We start from the raw sequence: 18,976 nt of genomic DNA on the forward strand, positions 1-18,976 counted from the left end.
TTTGCCAAAATAGCCTGATACTTCAAAGAATCCATCACCAAACCACCATGTTTGACTATTGAAATGGTCTTCTGCTGCTCATAAGCTTTGCCTTTTTTTTGCACCAGACATGGGTCCATGGGTCCATAAAGTTCAGTATTATTTGTGAAGAGTGGCATTCAGTAAGGTGTCCTGACATGAAGGCCATGTTTGTATAGTGTTCTTCTGATATGCTCCATTGAAATGTTTCTTCAACATTTCATCAGGTCATCTGGCAAAACTTAAATTTTTCAAAGGCATTTGTTTTTTCAAATTCTGTTCTTTTACATTAAAGGGGTCATATGATGCGATATGGAGTGTTACAAGCTGATTGGTTATAGATAAGATCCCTGAAGTTGCAAGGACTAAAGTCTCAAATACAAAGAGACGTTCTTTAAAGTAAAGACTACCACGCCCCCCAAAACGGCTCATTCAAACACGCCCCATGTCTATGAGTGGTTTCAGTAACAGTAGTTAGTGTTGAAGCAGCCATATCAGGGAGATGCTGTGTGTAGGTGAAAGCAAAATAACTTTATTTGGCCTTCAGAAAGTAGATGCATTTAGGAATCTTTAAGATTACTTACAACAGAACAGCAACGCATTTTATGGACGACCGTTTCATGAACCTAGGAAAGGAGGCCAGTCTGACCTTGCTATGACAATCTGGCGCTTCTGAATCAGCTACTGTAAGTATGTTGCGTTATTAGTTTAAGTATTTGCTATTGAAACTTCATCACTGGGCTTGAACTGAAGATAAAACTAAGGACATTGTTAACTGTTAACTACATTTATTTTGTAAATGGATTATGGAAAGGGGCGTTACATTTCTGACGAGTGCTTGTGGTGTTCGGCCAATCACAATGCACTGGGTCAGTTGGCCAATCACAGCAGACTGCGCTTGTTAAAACGAGGGACTTTGTAGAAAACAATGCGTTTGAGAGAGGCGGGGCATAGAGGACCTACAATAATGTACAGTATCTAAAAAAAAAAACATTAAAGCATGTCAACAAATTCCGTTACACCAAATAGACAAAATTATCTTAAAGCATCACATGACTAAAAAGCAAAATTAAAAAGCATCACATGACCCCTTTAATTACAACCATTGAAAAATTCCCCTTGTTTGTTCTTATGCATGTCTGCGCATCATGGATGATCAGGAGCAAACCAGCTGGCAGAAATCCACTGTGGTTCTTCTTGAGCATGTTGTATAGCCGTGAACAGATCCATGCATGAATCTTGCAGATCATCGTTCACAATCACACAGTCAAAGTACTGACGATACTTGGCCTCCATAGTCCTGCTTGCTTCCTCAATCTCCTCAAAGTCTTTGTCCTGAGAACACCAGTGGGACAGTGTTACATGTCATAACCAGAATTCATGAACAAAATCTTTAATTTTGTTCATAGCATCTAGACAACCTGTTCAGAAACTAGAAACCTGTTCAGAAATCAGAAACGAATGTACTACAAGAAATATCAAATGCATATCTTACATAAAAGTATCTCTTGATGTATCTATTGGAAAGAAAATGTGGGTCTTTTCTTGTTTGCTTCATGCGGGCAGGAGACGGAGGCCGTACATATATGATGTAGGGCTTCAGCTTCTTGGTTCTGACTGAATTAATGCACTGGAATAAACAGATATGTGCATGGGCATCACTGTTTGCAACCAAACTAATGATAAAAACATAAGAAGTGTGCTTTTGATAATCATAAATTACACCTACATGAGGTTCAAGGTCAATAACACATATTTTTCCATTGTCCAAAACATCTTGGACCGAGTCTAAGCTGGTGCCGTACATGTGTCCATTATGCTCTCCATACTCGAGAAATCTGGACATTGTTAAAAACACACACAAAAAAAACACAGTAAGCTGAATCACAAGAACAGATTGTCAACTATATATATTTTTTAACATATTTAAACACAAGCAATAAGATTACTTGTGATTAACCACCATGCACGCGAAGACTTCCTTGGTCACAAAGTGATATTCACGCCCATTCTTCTCACCCATTTTCTGGGACCGTGTTGTGTCTTGAGCAAAACGAGACAATTTATAACATCAGACTGTTTTGTTAAATAACATAAGATGTTGTAAGCAATCCCAGACATTTTTTTTAACTTCAAACATACAGCCTTTTTTAAATCCAGCCTTCCAGCATCTGAGGGTAGTCAGGACATGTTTTCCTGATATTTTCAAAAAACTAGCTTACAGGACCTTTAAGTCAGAGGTTAAAGGGATCAAAATGGACCACATACGAGATACTGGTCCCTGGTACGTATTAGGGTTGATTTTGATTAGCTTCCTGCGCAGTTCATTTACACCAACTCCTGATGGACCTGTGAAAAACATGAAAAAGCAGTTATTAGGACAAATTTAAAACAGCCAATTGTCTTTTTATGTATGGATTAGATAACCCTGCACAAAGAGGACCATACCAATGAGCACAATGAGACGGGGGGGATCGTCTATGTGGCGCTGGTAGTGGACCACCTCTTCATAAAGGGTGGCTGAAGTGTTATGGCAGCTGCTGACTCCACAGGAATAACATGATGGCTTTCGCTTACTGTACGATTTCCTCCTCCATACACGCAGACTGTGTCGGAACCCCGCTGATTCAAACAATTCAACAATTTACTTTTCATTTAGGTGTTCATATGAGCCAAAATGTACATGTGTAATTAAGATTTCATACCTATATATAATCCCTGCATATGTTCACCATTCTCACCCTCCTCTGATACTGGGGGCAAAGTATTGAAATAGATCAGCGAATCTACATAAAATACATACAATCTAAATTATTCTCTCATTCCATAAAATGCTTTTTCCTCAGAAAAGACTTACCTACCGAACTCAAAATCTTCTTCATCTGTGAGAACAAAAAAATTAATTAAACAGTGTGTTAAATTTTATACCTAAACCTATACTATTACTATGGAAGCTTGTTTCCACTTTATTTCTCGCGATTTATAATTTATGTTAGAATTTTGATTTGACATCTCACAATCCTTTCTTGTTTTCTCTTGCAAATAAGAGTTTATTTATTAGAATCGAAATGTAAATGCAAAGTACAAAAATCACATTTCTGAGAAAAAATTCAGAATTGTGAGATGTCAATTCAAAATTGCTAATTATAAACTCAGAGAAGTCAGAATTGTGAGATGAGAAGTTGCTATTTTTCATTCCGTGCAGAAACAGGCTTTCATATACTATCACAAAGAAGTTAAATAAATGAAGGTATGGATTCAGTAATCACCTGTTTCGATGCATTTGTTTTCATCTGTTATCTCCTCTTCTCCTTCAGAACAAAGAGAGTTACACTCAACACACCACACAACTAATACAAATGTTTTATACATGTTCTTAATGAATGAAATTTACATGCAATCAAAATTGTCCCATTGTCCCACAAACCCATTTCTTACAATTCAATTCAAACCAATTCCTTATAAAAAAGTTTCATATATTTTTTTCTTGTTGAAAATTCTGTTTAGCAGAAACAAATCACATGAAACATTAAACAGATCTCAATAGTGATGATTTTAAGAAAGCAATACCTGAGACGTGCCATATTTCAAAGAGTAGAAAATTTATTAAATGTACAGTTTAAATAATAAAAACATGTTAGTCATAAATGTAAACATAAGCTAATATAAAATATGGGGAAAGACAGAAAAGATACATACCAACATCTGTTGCACTCACTTTGCATACAAAAGCAAAGAAAACGACAAAGAATTAGACTAGCAATAAATAAAGATAAAAAGTTTAAATTAATATATATTAATGCAACATTGTGGGTAATCAAATGAACAGACTGCAATTAGTAAATCATAAGCAGCATTTTTTGTACAACTTAATACATATGTAAAGATGAAATTTTTCAACATAAATAACTCTCTCTGACCTTGACATAATATACAGTAAATGAGTTGTTTCTGCTACTGTGATTAAAAAAAATCTGTTTAAAACGTTATTTGAGCTATAGGATTGTGGTTAAAAAAAGTATTATATAGTTTTAACTTCTCCATCCTTCAATAACCTCCTGAAATGAGCTTGAAATGTTCAGGGACCTTGCAAATTTCAGATGCTCCTAATTCCTCAGAAGGATATGCAGAGGAAACATCTGGTGTTTAGAAATAACAACTTTACTCTTAAAGGTTGAGCGCAAAGTGGATAGGACTGGTCAATCAGTCATGAAAGAAGGATCATGCCAAGAACAGCTCACTTTCAAGCTTCTTTAAAGTAATTAGATCAGGGTTGAGAGAGGACAGGGTTAAGAGGCTTATGATGCCAACAAACATTTTAAAGAGTGCACAGAAGTTCAAACATCTGTGTGTGTATGTGTCCGTGTGTGTTATTAACATACAGGGTCTGATGCAGGTGTGAGCCTGATAAGGTTGGGACCACCACAACTCCCTTTGCTTACTGCAAAACATAAAAATAAATAACAATCTTGCTCACATATATATTATAGACATAATTTTGAAAGAACGTAATTAAGCATAATTCAAAACTGACTATCTGAACTGGTTAGTGGAGGGGATGAGGCCACAACACAATGAGGCACTGTGGAGTTTCCTGGCCTGCCACCATCGGATGTCCCTCTGGTCGACGATCTTCAGCAAGTCTCCTTTACTGAACACCATGCCTGCATCTGGGCAGGGGATCGCAGGGTCCTGCAGAGGACTGTAATCCACCATGGCTCTCACATACAGCTAATGGGAGACAAGAGACAAACAATTAAAGGGATAGTTCACCCAAAAATAAAAATTCTGTGATTAACTACTCATCTGAATGCCGTTCTAAACCGAATTAAATTTTTTTTTAATGAAATCTGAGAGCTTTCTGACCCTGCATTGATAGCAATGCAACTTAAAAATTCAAGGCCCAGAAAGGTAGTAATGACATTGTTAAAATATAGTTCATGTAACATTGCGTCAAAGACCTACACGGAAGAGAAAAAATTGCATTGCTGTCTATGCAGGGTCAGAAAGCTCTCAGATTTCATCAAAAATATCTTAATTTGTGTTCAGAAGATGAACGAAGGTCTTACAGGTTTCAAACGACATGCAGGTGAGTAATTAATGACAGAAGTTTTCTTTTTGGAAGAATTATACCTTCAACAATAACTTTTGTAACCTTTGTAATCTTAGTCCGGGATCCTCAAATCTGGCCCACGAGATCCACTGTCCTACGGAGTTTAGCGCTTACCCTAATCAAACACACCTGAGCTTGCTAATCAGTGTCTTCAGGATCATTAGAAAATCACAGGTAGGTGGGTTTGATCAAGGTTGGAGCTAAACTCTATTCCCTCCAGGACAAGATTTGAATAACCCTGATCGAAGTCTTTATTTTAACACAGAAAGGGACTATATATAGTGAGAATTCATTAAATGTAATAATTTATTAAATATATTTGTAGAATATTCAAAATATATGTATTAAATATAATACTTGCATGCTGCAGGGTTCATATTTTATTAAGATATTTACAGTGCACTTACGGCTGGTTGGCTGTTGGTGGGTTGTGGTGTATTAGGGATCACTTTAAAAAGAATATTTCCTTGAGATTGTACCTATAAAATGTGGGACACTGCATGAATGGATACAGTCATTATCTGTAAAATAATCCCCCCCAAAATAAGTGACAGAATACGGAATGGCTTGAAAGTCTTAGATATTATGTAATGGGAAGGGAGTGGGGAAGGATTTAAGAAACACAAAAGATGTTTTTATCTTGACTTTACCAGCATCTGAATGACATGCTCGGGCTGCAGTCCCCGCACTTTCTGCCCATTCACTTCCACCAGCTTGTCACCAGGATAAAGAAGTCCTAGAAGACATGCACACACACACACACACACACACACACACACACACACACACACACACACACACACACACACACACACACACACACACACACACACACACACACACACACACACACACACACACACACACACACACACACACACACACATTAGAGACTACTACTGTCAGTCTATTACTTTTAAAAGACATGAGACATGAAAATGATCACTCTACTATTTGATGTTAATGGCTCAGAAATACACCTAACCTGCAAAATCTGCACGAAATCTATTTTCTAAATGCATTTTATTGATCTTATTTTGAATGAATCATCCATGCATGTTTTATTTAATTTTTAAAAAATTTGTCCTCATAGTTCAATATGTCAATATGTCATTAATTCTTTCAGTATAAGGACAGAGGTCTCTCTGGTTACATATTTTGGACTTCCCAAATCATTTAATCTGCTTAAACCCCAACTTTTCATACAATCGACATCCACAACTGATGTTCCTATGGTCTAAATATGTTCTATGTTCAACTGTTCTATCAACAATCGATGGATCGAACCAGTTGCCCACTGCACATTTTTTCTTTTTTGATAACCTATTTCATGGGTGTGTACAATGTGTGTACATCACAATTCAGAAGAAAAGATCTGGTGCTACTTCTGTTTCAACTTTTAACTTTTTGCATCAGTTTATTTACATGATTGAACCAATCAGAATCTTTGATAAGTATGAGCACAAAGAACAAAAACAAGTGACTCACCACTGCGATCTGCCAGTCCTCCATGTATCACTCTCGCAATAAAGAAATTTCCTGTTTTTTCATTCTTCCTAATAGTTGCCCCCTAAAAATATGAAAACAGACAAAAATGGTCAACTAGTTGGTTGTCCATTACAACAGGCATCACATGGTGAGTCCAACAGACAATCTTACTGCTGCACATGAGCAATGGAGATCACGTTATGATGAAATGTTAGGAGGACGGACACTGTGGTAATGCAATTGTGGAATCCAGTCAACATGCCTGACCTAAACTAAAAGTGTGACAAAGTTCAAAGAGGAACTTATGGGAAAGACACATAGGGTTGATGAAAGAGCTTCAGATGAAGAATGTAGAATGAAGTGTTTTTATTTAAAGGCAAGGAAACATTTTACTTCTGAACAATGTTAACAAGCACAAATCAAATGAAATGTTTCATGAATCTTGAGTGTGGATGGGATGAACAAGAGATACAATTAAGAAAAAGATCAAGTAATTGCCTGCTTGTTGGGTAGTTCCATTGTAGAGAACAATTTCATCGCAGTATTTGGTAAAATCAAAACCAGCAATTTCAGCAAAGAGTAAGGTGAAGAGAGAGAAGTGGGAACACAGTCACTCTTATTTCCTCATCTTTGACTTTCTCCTCTTGCTAGAAAGGCACATTATTGTATTACAGTCATCGTTAGGAGTGGAGGCCATCAAACCATTTGATTGGGAAGTCTGTCCAGTTTTACTTCCTGGTGTTACAGACCTGTTTCCTGTCTTGCATGATGTAGACTTGCAGGGGTTGCATTGTGGTGCTACATAAGGAACATCCATGTTACAGTTTAGAAAAGAGGAGGAAAACGATGATGTAGTTGAGGATGAAGATGATGAGGTGGAGGATGAAACACAAGGAGCATTGGCTGGTGCAATTGACTGGCCAGGCAAGTTGGGCCCGCTTGCCGTTCTCGAGACCTGTTGGGGTCTGGAAGTCACTTCTGGAGACTTGCTGGCAATAATAAGACCCTGCAGTTTGTCCACCACTTCCACCAACAGACTCAATGCCTTGGCGTTTTCCTCCACACTGTCCGTCATTCTCTCTGTTACATCTACCATCTTCTGCCTGAGATCTTGAGCTTCGCTGATGCTCTGGTCCATACTGCTGGCAACGGTATGGACAGCTGACCTCAGCTCATCCATGCTGTGTTGCTTCGTGAACACCAGAGATGGTTGAGAAGAGCAGGTGGCGCCTATAGTGTGGTGCCGTTGAAGTAGAGGGCTGGAGGGGGCTGTCTGGAAATGGGGGCCACATCCAGGTGGGCAGTATGAGCCTGGGTAGGCTAGAGATGAAGTACTGCAAGCCGTGCATTTATGGTGTTGATCTTTGACTATGGTTTTTACACCATCTGCACATTTATCTTTAAGTTATGAAGGACAAAACAGGATATATTAGTTTGGTTTCACAATTAAACACAGTAAGACCAGTCAGTTGTCAGGCCAACAGAAGATGTCTTTGGGACAGGATGAGCCTTACCCATAATCACAGAGTCATAAACATTTGAAGCTGAGACGTTCAGACCTCCTCCTGAGAGATGGGCAGTTTGGCAGCACAGGTTGCAGCTCACAGTGGACTGATACCTGGGCAGTGAGTGCGGCTGTCCTGAGGACAGCAGACCAGTGGAAGATGACAGACCGCCTGCAGACCCCAGAAGACTCTGTTCCCCTGAGCCAAAACGTCTGGCTAAAGCCAGTTTCTCCACTGTGAGTCGCCTAAGGCTGTTCCAGTAACTGGGCTTCCCCTCTTTGACACACTTATAAGTAGAAAACAGGATGAGCATGCTAACCAACAAACATTAAACCAAGACAAATCTTGGGGATATTACAATATGGCAAAATAATAGACAAGTAAAAGGGAGCACATTCTGTTGCAATGACAAAATGATCTGTCTTTACTGGGATGTAACTGGATATGGGCTAAAACAGGAAGTTTTCTCTCTGAAGCAGATTATTTTGTGACAACAACCTTCTGGATTTACATTATTCTGCTTATTAGGTTACTATCTGCCACAAAGGTAAATAACTCGACAAAAGTATTGATTTGAGTAAAAGCTTCAGTGAAGAAAAGACGAACAAATAAGATGTTACTCTTGATATGTTCTTCATTATGGTTAGATTTTGGGTTATTTGCATATAATTATTTATACATCATGTAACGTATAATACGGAGACTGTAAAAATAAAGTGTTACCCTTTTTCATTTCATTACAACATCCACCTAGGAATAAATAACATTGTAGATTATAATACAGCACCGTGATCATAAGAATGAACACTGAAGTTCAAAACCAGTGGTAGGATCAGTGGGATTTGTATTTATAAAATAAGACTCAAACATCTGATTTCAGTAGGTTTTAAAACCTGTTATTACGTAACCATACAGATCCCACCATAGATGAGAAAAAGTATTTTATGCCATATACGCCTTACGTGATATTGCACTGTAGTGCAACGAGAGACATTTAAGTGGGATTACAGCTAAGCTCTTCAGTAACACATCTGAAATTGCGGTGCTATTTATGATTTCATGCTTACCAGAGGCTGTTTATTCTTGACAAGGCAAACAATCCTCATGGCCTCCTCACTGTCAGGCAGTTTGTCAGGAAGAGGCGGCAGTACTGGACCGTAGTCCCTCTGGGCAACAGAATCATGAGCAGAGAGCAAAGCCTGGGGAGAAATACATAATAAAAGGTCAAAATGACAGACCTAAATTTAATTTACATTAATGCACCATAATCAAATTGTTATAATAGCAATAAATGCAAACCAAATTAGACTCTAACCTGCATATGAGGGCATTTCAGCAGAATATAAAGTTCTTGTGCCTCAGAGGAGGGAGCAGCCAGTCCTCGCACACTGGCCATAATCTGTGGGACAGCAGAAGACCGTTGATGAAAAGAAGATAGAGAATGACAGGATTACTTCACCTGGAAATTAAAATATTTTAATCATTTACTCATCCTTACTGTATGTATGACTTTAGAAGACGTATAATATTCTATAGCACTCAAATCATAGTTTACTCACCCTCATGTGTAGTTTTAGCAGACTTGGAATATATGGTTTCACAATTACTTATACACTGTAAAACCAGATGAGTTACGGTAATTCAAACCATTTGAGAAAAAACGCAATTGCTTTTAAAGTTCACTATACTTGTAACAAATGTTTTAAAATTTGAACGTTTTAAATGGTTTGTGAATGGTTCAATAACTATTAACCCGTGGCTAGCCATAAACTAGAATACATAAATAAACTTTCTTAAATGTGCAAAAACACAAAATAACACTTCATTTGAACATTTATTCTCCTTTAACAGTCTGAAGCAAGGCATGATGGGAAAATGGAATCTGCTGAAACTCTGCTGAAAAAAGTTCACATAACTGTTCACTATTAAATACATTGAACTTCCTGGAGTCTTTGCCGGTTTGTGGCATTATATATGACATGAGAGTTTCATGTGATTGATGACTGAAGAAAGAATCAGAGTTTGATTCTTTGTAAATTAGCCCTTCAAAGCAAAGTCAGTAATCAAATGCATTGACTGACCTCCTGAGATAGTCTGGAGGAATAAGACAGGTATGGGCTTGGGGCATCCCGACTGTGCTGCACCAGACACTCATATACCTATAGGAAATATCAAATCAAAAGGCATGTGCAAGACAGTTGCTAAGTCTTTACACACAGAGTCCAATGACCTGCCCTGGGATAATGTCGAAACTGGATAGTCATATGTGTAAGTATTGAATGAGCATGTCATACCCTGAGAAGAGAATAAAGCCAAGGAGCACTGAGGAGACTGTACAGAAGATCAGCACCGTTAATGTCTCTGTCTATGGATAGTCTCACTTCCTCTACCACTTCTGTCAAGATCTGAGCCAAACCTACATCTGTGAAAGAGAACAAGACTCCGTTTTCTGTAGCATTTGATTTGCTGGTTTACCTTTGTGCATGTCAAGGTACAACATCACTGTTCTGTGTATTTGCAAAGACACACCATTCTCATCATGTTCAGGTTGCATCACTGGATCCTCTTCCATTGATTGCCGCAGGACAAATTTCTCTGTTCATCAGATCATTGCAGTCCTATAAAACAAATCAATGTTATGAGTACAAAGGGTTTAACTTACATTTCTGCTGTAGGATTAAAAATTATAAGTGCAAAACTGGCAGAACTATTGCACGTTTGGTTGACTACAATGTAATAAAGAAACAAGAATGTTTGCTCAAAAAAACAAACAAAAAAAAACCCTTCAGTTTCAACTGGTCATTTTGATTCTGTATTCCTAATATTTTAAAGTGCATCTAACTGAAAAATTACCCAATGTACTAGAAAATTTATGAAAATAACCTAATGAAAAAAAAAAGGATTATTTAGAGAGAAAAAAACTAAATAGTTCAGCTGCTATAAAACAAAGCAATTTCAAGAACATAATTTGCATTTCTGCTGCAGAATCATAAATTATGAATTATGAGTGCGAAACTGGCAGGAACGTTACAGAGTTAGCAGATTACAGTGCTTTAAAGTACAAACTATAATAGCTTTTACTTGTCATTTTAATAAATGGTTACTGTAACATTAAAGAGTCTCAAACTGAAAAAAGTACCCATTATAAACATATTGAAATAAATTGGAATAAAAAGTATCTAATGAAAATACACCTGCTTAAAAAGAAACCCAATTACTTTATTGCCTTTATTCTGGAGATATGTTGGATATAATATAATGGTCAGTCAGTTTCTTTTGTTAGAAAGATTGTCTACAATACAATTAAACATCTCAAATGGAAGTCATCTGAAAACATAGGTGCTTCATCCATTTTAAGAATGAAATTACACATCGATTGTGATCTCTGACTTCTGTTACGAAAGCAGGTCAAGAGTCTCTCATGTGAAGATTAGATGATGATGCTACACTTACCTTCTTACACTCCTGCCACTGTTTTATTCCAAACCAAACCAAACCGAGGCTTCTTCATCCTACGTTAAGACCAGGTAGCTGTGGAGCATCTTGTTAGTTTAGCTGTATATTAAGGCGATCTACTGCTTCTGGCCGGACAACATGCATGGTAGTTTACTATAAAATGTCTCTGGAAACTCAGATTGTAATCCTTTTCTATCCCACTTAATCCTGCGAGGGGCCGGCCTCTCTCTGTGAGCACTTCCATAGGACCGCCTGCCACTCAAAGCTTCTTACCTCCTCCTGCTTTTAGAGCTCCATAGACACACTCGCACTTACACAACACGACCCTGCCAACTTTACAGATAGAATGGAAAATAAGAATCATAAAAAACATCAAATAAATCCAAAAGACTCAGCTGGTGCCACAGTCTCCTGACATTATCGTTACACAATATACAAAGATAAAAACACAATGCCAGTCGACTTAATTGCAATCAAATGAATAGACACTAAATAGACAGAAAAACATTTAATGAGGCAATGAGCATTATTTTAAAGGACCAGTTTTTCTCTAATTTTCAGTTTTCCTAATTTTCTCTAAATCTGTTCCGATGAAGAAGAAAAAAAACATCATCTTCATTTTCGATGACCTGAAGAGGAGTACATTTTCAGCAAATTTCAAATTTTTTTTTAAACTGTAAAAAAGTCAGAGCTAAAATCCAGGACATCACATTGCTGATAGTCACAGATGTTACTTTACCAGCACTAATGGTCTTAAATTGAACCTCATCAACTTTATCTATCATCTATATTATTATCGGAGCACAACAATCACAAGCAAGGTAACAAATGAAAATGACAACATAAGGGTTTTCTCCCCATTTTTATTAAAATAATGAAAGTAGTCTGCCAGAAAATTGTTTACAAAACAGTTGAATCATTGCTTTTTCATATGATTTCAATTACAAATTGTGTTGTCAAACTGTGTTCATTTGTCTGTCATTTTCAAGATGACAGTGCCTTTAGATCAACAATGACAGTAATTTATCAAAACAATTATCAAAAAACCAGTAACCTTCTGAAAAAATAACGAAATAAAATCAGCCTTTATATTTAACAGTAAAGGTACAGTTAAGGAAGGTCTTTTTGATCTTCATAAGCAATCCTTAGACAATGACAATGACCTAACTAGTGACAAAATGATGATTAATCAGACAATAATATAATTAGAAAATAATGGCACTAGAAAATAATTGCCTTGATTTTCAAAGATTACTCAAAAAATGTATAAAATTATTCTGTGAAGTTAATGTTTAATTTCTTATTAGCAAGTAATATACTGTATATATATATATATATATATACACACAGAGGCATCCTCTACGTTTTGGTTTTACAATCAGTCATTAAAAATGCACATCCTCCAAACAGATCTTACAACAAGGCTGTGTGACATCAGCAAAACTCTTTCAGTGCATGTTAAAAAGTACAAAAGATGCATTTAGAGGGAAACACACACATACACACACAAAGAGATTAATGAATAAAGGCATTCGTGAAACAAGCTAAATGTGAAGGTTACTGCTACTTTTTCCAGTGCAAAATACTAAATGCTGAGGTCTTTTAGGGGCTCTGCCATTTACATTTTATTCCCTTATTGCATAGTGTTAAATGCCACATTTTCAGTCAACGACAAATAGGCATAAAAAAAAAAAAATACTTTAGGTCTAAAAAATATCTTAAATTCACTCTGGTAAAGCTTGATAAGAATAGATAACAATTACAACAATCAAATTTCATACAGTAAAAAGTTTCATGTCAGCATGCTGTCATGCTGAAATAGAAACCACTTCTCAAAATACCCATGGTGTTTAGAAGTTACACAGATGGATTATACAGGTAATTTTTAAAATACAATCCACAATTTTTTTTTACTTTACATTTAGGGGCTTCAGTAACACTATTGAGTCAAAAATCTCTACTTGCAGTTTATAATACCTACATCGCATTAGCAAAACTTCAAATTTATTTAAAGACACTGCAGACCTGTGTAAAGTTCAAAAATGGCAACAAAACCAGAAACCCAATAAAAAAAAATATATAAAAAAATACACGGTACTTATTACAGGGATGCAGCTTTACGATTTTGTTTAGTATTGATTACAAGTTAAAAGTAGTGATACTATGAACTTGTTTACATTTTTCAGCAGGGTGACAGTAACTATTTTCAAAAATGTTGCAGTAAAAAGCTACCTTTTTTAAAAACTGATGCCGGTGCTTTACAACAGTGCAAATTATCAAAATAAAACATGCTGTCCTTGAATCTCTTTCTTAGAAAGCATCGGTAAGCCGGACTGATTTTAGTGAATTTCCTAAAGCCAGAGATAATGAACCAAGTTCCTTAAGAAGAATCATTTTTGTACACTACTGCTCAAAAAGTTTGGGATCAGAAATTTTGAAAGAAATTAAACTGTTAATCAGCAAGGATGCAATAAATTGATTAAAAGTGACCGAAATTTTCAACAGTATGCACAAAATATTAAACAGCATTACTGTTTTCAGCACTCATAATAATAATAAATATTTTGTAAGCAGCAAATCAGCATATTAGAATGATTTCTGAAGGATCGTCTGACACTGAAGACTGGAGTTATAAAAATTCAGCTTTGTATAGCAGAAATGTTTTTTTTAAATGGAAATAATATTACTTGTCAAAAAAACATTACAAAACATAAAAAATACTTACGGACCCCAAATGTTTAAACAGTAGTATAGGTGTGGGTTTTCTATAGCAAAATATTTTTAATATATTGATGTTGCTTATACAAATAAGGGTGGTTTTAGTTTATTACTTTATTTCTATAAAGGGTAAATGTAATTCTTATAGTCACTGTCAATCCGAGAGAATTCATTCAAAACCCCAAAGTTCTGATATTTGAGTATCAGTACAAAAGCCTATAAAAATATATAGTAACAAGTGTCAGTTATTACTGAAATTGCATGTAATAAATTTTGCAGAGTGCTTGTTCTGCTATATTGTATAAAATAGAAAAAGTATCTTTTCTGCCCAGGTGGGTGTTGAAATGTACATGTTTCTACTAGGGGTAACTTTATAACAATTGAAGTAATGTCTGTAGAACAGTGCTTAAGAGAGACAAGTGAGCTTATTTCTTATTTTTGAGACTTGAAATAAATAAGCATATCTTGACTTGACCTGTAATCTGTGTCTATTTAAATGGCCACTACTCCGTAAAACTGCGCAAGTTGGCAAGCTGTGGCTGCACTGCTCACAAACCAAGCCCTCCTATGTCGTCTTCTCAAGCTGAATCTGGTTGTAGCAAGCCTAAGGGCAGAGATAAACAGCCAGAAAGAGATTAAAGTTAAACATGGAAGAGAATGAAAGAGGACCAGTGATTGATTCTGTGTAATGAGATTAGCCTTAAAATTCATCAAATCCTTAAAGGGATGGATGCAACATGCTCTTTTACAAGCTGTTTGAACTGAAATGTATGTTGGCAGTGTGTATAAACAACCACACTATAATGATAAAAATCTATTTTTTTTTTAAATAATTTCCTAAAATTATTTTCCCTTTATCAAATCGAGCCGATCTGAGACGCCTGTCGGTGTGACCCCTCCCACAATAGTTTGATTGACAGTACTGTTTCAGCACAGACTGGACTGGTGTTTTACTTTAGACCCGCCCTGAGTGATCAGTCATAAGTCCACCATTATTACTCTTCTGGAGCAGATATAGACAAAAATGACTCCTAAGCGATTGAGGTGTTTGTTGTTGAATGTAATAATGAACATAGTAGTCATCATTTATTCCCAACATCTGAGACGCTAAAGAGACACAGTGGATTACGTTTCTTTTTGAAGGGAATGCACCCCTGATCTACCTAAATGTATTTATGATCATGCAGATCATTCGTGTGTAAGGTTTTTTAATTAATCTTTGGAAAATCACCTTTCCTAATAATGTGCTAGTTGGCAAGTTTTACAATGAATGCGGATAAAGTTTACCGTCTTTCAGAGAGCTGCTCGGAAGGAAGGGGCGGGGTCAGTAGAGCTCATTAACATTTAAAGCAACATGCAACAAAATGGCTTGCTCTGAAAAGAGCTGTATTTGACAGGGTAAAAAAGGTGTTGTTTTACACTACCATTGAGAAATTTAACCAAACTATGTTACAGACTTTTCATTGAGACCCTAAAGAATCATATCAACTTGTGGAAAATGGCCATCCGATGACCCCTTTAAAGACTTTAAAAGATGTCATGTCATACATTTATCATTCAGATTCAAGTTCAGAAATTTACATTAAACTTTCAAACTAAGAATTTAACAAGCCTAATCTTAAATAATTAAGGTACAAACTTATACTCTAATGACACAACCTTATGATTTTAAAAGTAATAATGTTACTTGTTTTTAAAGTTGTGTGAAAAAAAGAGAATATATAATTTCATTCTCACTTTGAGAGTTGTCAACATGAATCCAAGCTGTCCCAGCTGTAGAGTGGGGTCTGTAAGGTCCTCTATCAGACTCACTTCAGAGCCCAGGTTTCTGATCCTATACATTCACAAGCGACAGGTTCTTTATGTGTGCAGACAAACTGCACATACAGTACAACTGATAACTTTATTGCCAATAAGTCAATATGCAGTGAAATGTAAAAAAAAAAAAAGTACCGTGCACGTAGCACAACATAGAGGAAGATTGGAAAGAGGTCATCCATGCACCACAGAAAATCTTGCCCAAGCAGAGTCTGCATGTCCTGGGTGATCTCCTCAAAGGTGAGCTGTATCACCTGCAACTTGTCTGAAGGAGTGAATGCTGTGCTGTAGAAGCAAAAATAAAAAGGAGATTGCTAATGAAGTGTTCCTGTTGTTGTTTTCTGCCTTTGTTACACACGACTATCTTTACCTGATCTGTTGCAGGGTTTCAACAGCAGTTGCAAAGCAGGCGTCTTTAGTACTAGGCAAGACCTGTCCATTGAAATCGATTGAACCAATAAAGTTATATTTTACCAACAGTGTCATTACTGAGTATTTTCTTAGGAATGATTAAGTTTTACCTGCTTTTTCTCTCCCAATACAGAGATAGAAACTGGGCAGAACTTTCTGGAAAACAAAATGACATTCAACTCAACATTGTAAAAACCACTGTCCTTCCTGGCTTGGGGCTTTGATTGGTCATTACTGTATATGCAGGGGACACAAAAAGTATTTCCACACTTATGAAATTAAATGTTTATATGCTTAAAAATAGAAAAAAACACATTTACTTTTATTAGGTATGAAATATTAAACAAAGCAAATATATTGCTATTGCATGCATAATGCCTTATTAAAAACTTTTTGTACGATCTCATGAATAATCGTAACAGAAGTTATAATACATTTTTAAGTGAATGATTACTTTTAACACATGATTAACACATTATATCCAAGTTCCCATGGTTACAATGTATTATGTGTCTCATATCTTGACATTTCATCAAGTTTAATGTCTTATGGCCACCTCGTAGTATCTTATGGCTGTTTAAGAACAGACAAACCCTTGGTTACTTTACTAAAATCAGACAATGAACACTTTGAAATAATTATGACAACATTATAAAGCCTTTTAGATTACAAGAAGACTTTGACAAGATAAGGGACTTACAATCCATTACAAATATGGGAACTATACTCCATTATAAGTTAAGTGGATGTAACATGGGCTTTATTAAGTGTTATAATTTAACATACTTTGTAAAGTTATAACCACAAATAGGTTGGTATAATAATATATTAAAATGGTCATAACGATTTTTCATGAGATCATACATGCATGTTCATAAGGCACTATGCTCGCATTATAATGAAATAAGAATACTCTTATAAATGCCTGTATGAATGCACTGCATTATAAATGCATTCTTCATAGAAAGTGTTGACTGCCTACTGTGAATTGTGAAATTGTGTCAATGCCTTCTAATTAATTACCAAGGACATGATGATATTTTGGTGTCCAAATATCATATCAAATATATCCATTGTTTCATCAACCAAACTTCTTTTCAATATATTTTCATAATGTTCTATTGTTTTTGTGCTATATGTTTAAAATGAATGTCAGTTAGTTTGATATTTTCCATCTACTGCAATGACTTAAACATTCAACTACTTTTCAGGGCCATTATAACAGTTTCATAAACGCTGTAAAAGAATAATATTTCATATGGTACTGTTACTATTGTCACTTACTGTTGTACTCCAAGGAAAGCTAGAAGAGCCAGATCAGGCTGCTTGTTGAGTCTTAACACACAGCTCCAGTACACCTCCTCCTCTCTCTCTTTCTCTAGTGTGTAGAGGGTGAAGAGAGGAGGGTAAAGCCTCGGCAGCAACACCGGCAGGAGAAGACTTGAGCTGCTCACTAACCAACTGCAGTAACACAACACAAGACTGTCAGTCTTTCAGAAAGTAACTATCACTTTGTATATATTAGGGATGCATGATAAATCTTGGCTGATATTTAATGTGCATCTTGTCGGTAAAGCCGGTTCTGTAATCAAAGGTAAATCACTACACGTGTGTGATTTCAGGTGGAGCACCATTCACTACACAGAGCCGTTGTTCACTGAAAAGCTGCACCAAAACAAAATCATATTTTGAGCATGTTTTGCGCAGCTTGTCAGTGAACAACGGCTCTGACAAGCTTTAAAATGATCAAGTTACAGTAAAGAGATGGACAATGTCACTAAAGATTATATATATATATATATATATATATATTTTTTTTTTTTTTTTAATAAATGCTGTTCCTTTGAACTTTCTATTCATCAAAAATCCTGAAAAAAATTATTATGGTTTCCACAAAAATAATAAGTAGCTGAACTGTTTCCAGTATGGATAATAATAATAAATATAGCTGCAAGCAGCAATTACGGGGCCAAGCACTCCAACGGCAAATTTTGGAGCTAAGCGTGGCATGGAGCATCACACAAAGTGCAACAATGAGCAATTAAACCAATTTTAGGATGATTGTAATTGAAATGGCTGAACAATCATAAATACAACCACTAGTAATAAGATTAAATGGCCTATCACTTTTGACCAACAGGTGGCGCTGTCATCAAATAATTTTGGTGTGTTCTGTGTGAGATGACAATAACACACACAAAAAGTTTAGTGTCAATATGCTAAAGCATTGCAGAGATACAGCCTGAAGTGTCATTTTGGCATGATGCCTCAAATTCGTCGTGGTGGTATGCAAAAACAGTTTTGTGTATCGATACAAAATCCATAACATTTTGTCAGCACAGTATAAAGATCATCTGATTCAATTTTGGTGAAAATCGGACTAACGGTTGAGGAGGAGTTCGAAAAAGTAGGTTTACAACATAAATCAATATAGCGGACAGGAAGTTCG

The 18,976-nt window shown here is 36.1% G+C and overlaps 2 protein-coding genes across 6 annotated transcripts in view; both read right to left on the reverse strand.

Annotated features, from left to right (window-relative positions):
• Nucleotides 1-1,095: 1,095 nt before the first annotated feature.
• mpp4a (MAGUK p55 scaffold protein 4a) lies at nt 1,096-11,795 on the reverse strand. Of its 3 annotated transcripts, XM_059499776.1 has the most exons (21): nt 11,578-11,769; nt 10,654-10,742; nt 10,419-10,546; nt 10,206-10,283; nt 9,440-9,523; nt 9,192-9,323; nt 6,620-6,701; nt 5,782-5,867; nt 5,539-5,610; nt 4,553-4,749; nt 4,401-4,459; nt 3,718-3,735; nt 3,288-3,329; nt 2,880-2,900; nt 2,724-2,771; nt 2,467-2,640; nt 2,287-2,367; nt 1,968-2,061; nt 1,748-1,856; nt 1,514-1,648; nt 1,096-1,353 (listed from the first exon to the last, which is right to left on the reverse strand). In XM_059499776.1, the coding sequence occupies exons 2-21, from the start codon at nt 10,694-10,696 to the stop codon at nt 1,165-1,167; spliced, it is 1,872 nt and encodes a 623-aa protein (XP_059355759.1). In that variant the 5' UTR covers nt 10,697-10,742; nt 11,578-11,769; the 3' UTR covers nt 1,096-1,164. The 3 variants fall into 3 exon arrangements, with proteins under 3 accessions (XP_059355759.1, XP_059355760.1, XP_059355761.1); XM_059499777.1 differs by lacking the exon at nt 5,539-5,610 and having other exon boundaries at nt 11,578-11,771; XM_059499778.1 differs by lacking the exons at nt 1,096-1,353; nt 1,514-1,648; nt 1,748-1,856; ... (10 more) ...; nt 5,782-5,867; nt 6,620-6,701 and adding exons at nt 6,971-8,017; nt 8,134-8,410 and having other exon boundaries at nt 11,578-11,795.
• A 2,879-nt stretch (nt 11,796-14,674) lies between these two features.
• The window catches only part of als2a (alsin Rho guanine nucleotide exchange factor ALS2 a), a 30,681-nt gene continuing 26,379 nt past the window's right edge, over nt 14,675-18,976 (reverse strand). For all 3 annotated transcript variants that reach the window (XM_059499779.1, XM_059499780.1, XM_059499781.1), the window contains 6 exons: nt 17,812-17,988; nt 16,638-16,683; nt 16,487-16,548; nt 16,252-16,401; nt 16,036-16,132; nt 14,675-14,902 (listed from right to left, as the gene is read on the reverse strand). In XM_059499779.1, the coding sequence (XP_059355762.1) occupies nt 14,864-14,902; nt 16,036-16,132; nt 16,252-16,401; nt 16,487-16,548; nt 16,638-16,683; nt 17,812-17,988 (571 nt within the window). In that variant the 3' untranslated portion in view covers nt 14,675-14,863. The remainder of the gene's footprint in view (nt 14,903-16,035; nt 16,133-16,251; nt 16,402-16,486; nt 16,549-16,637; nt 16,684-17,811; nt 17,989-18,976) is intronic.

This window comes from Carassius carassius, chromosome 19 (genome assembly GCF_963082965.1).
Source record: "Carassius carassius chromosome 19, fCarCar2.1, whole genome shotgun sequence".
Lineage (NCBI taxonomy): Eukaryota > Metazoa > Chordata > Actinopteri > Cypriniformes > Cyprinidae > Carassius > Carassius carassius.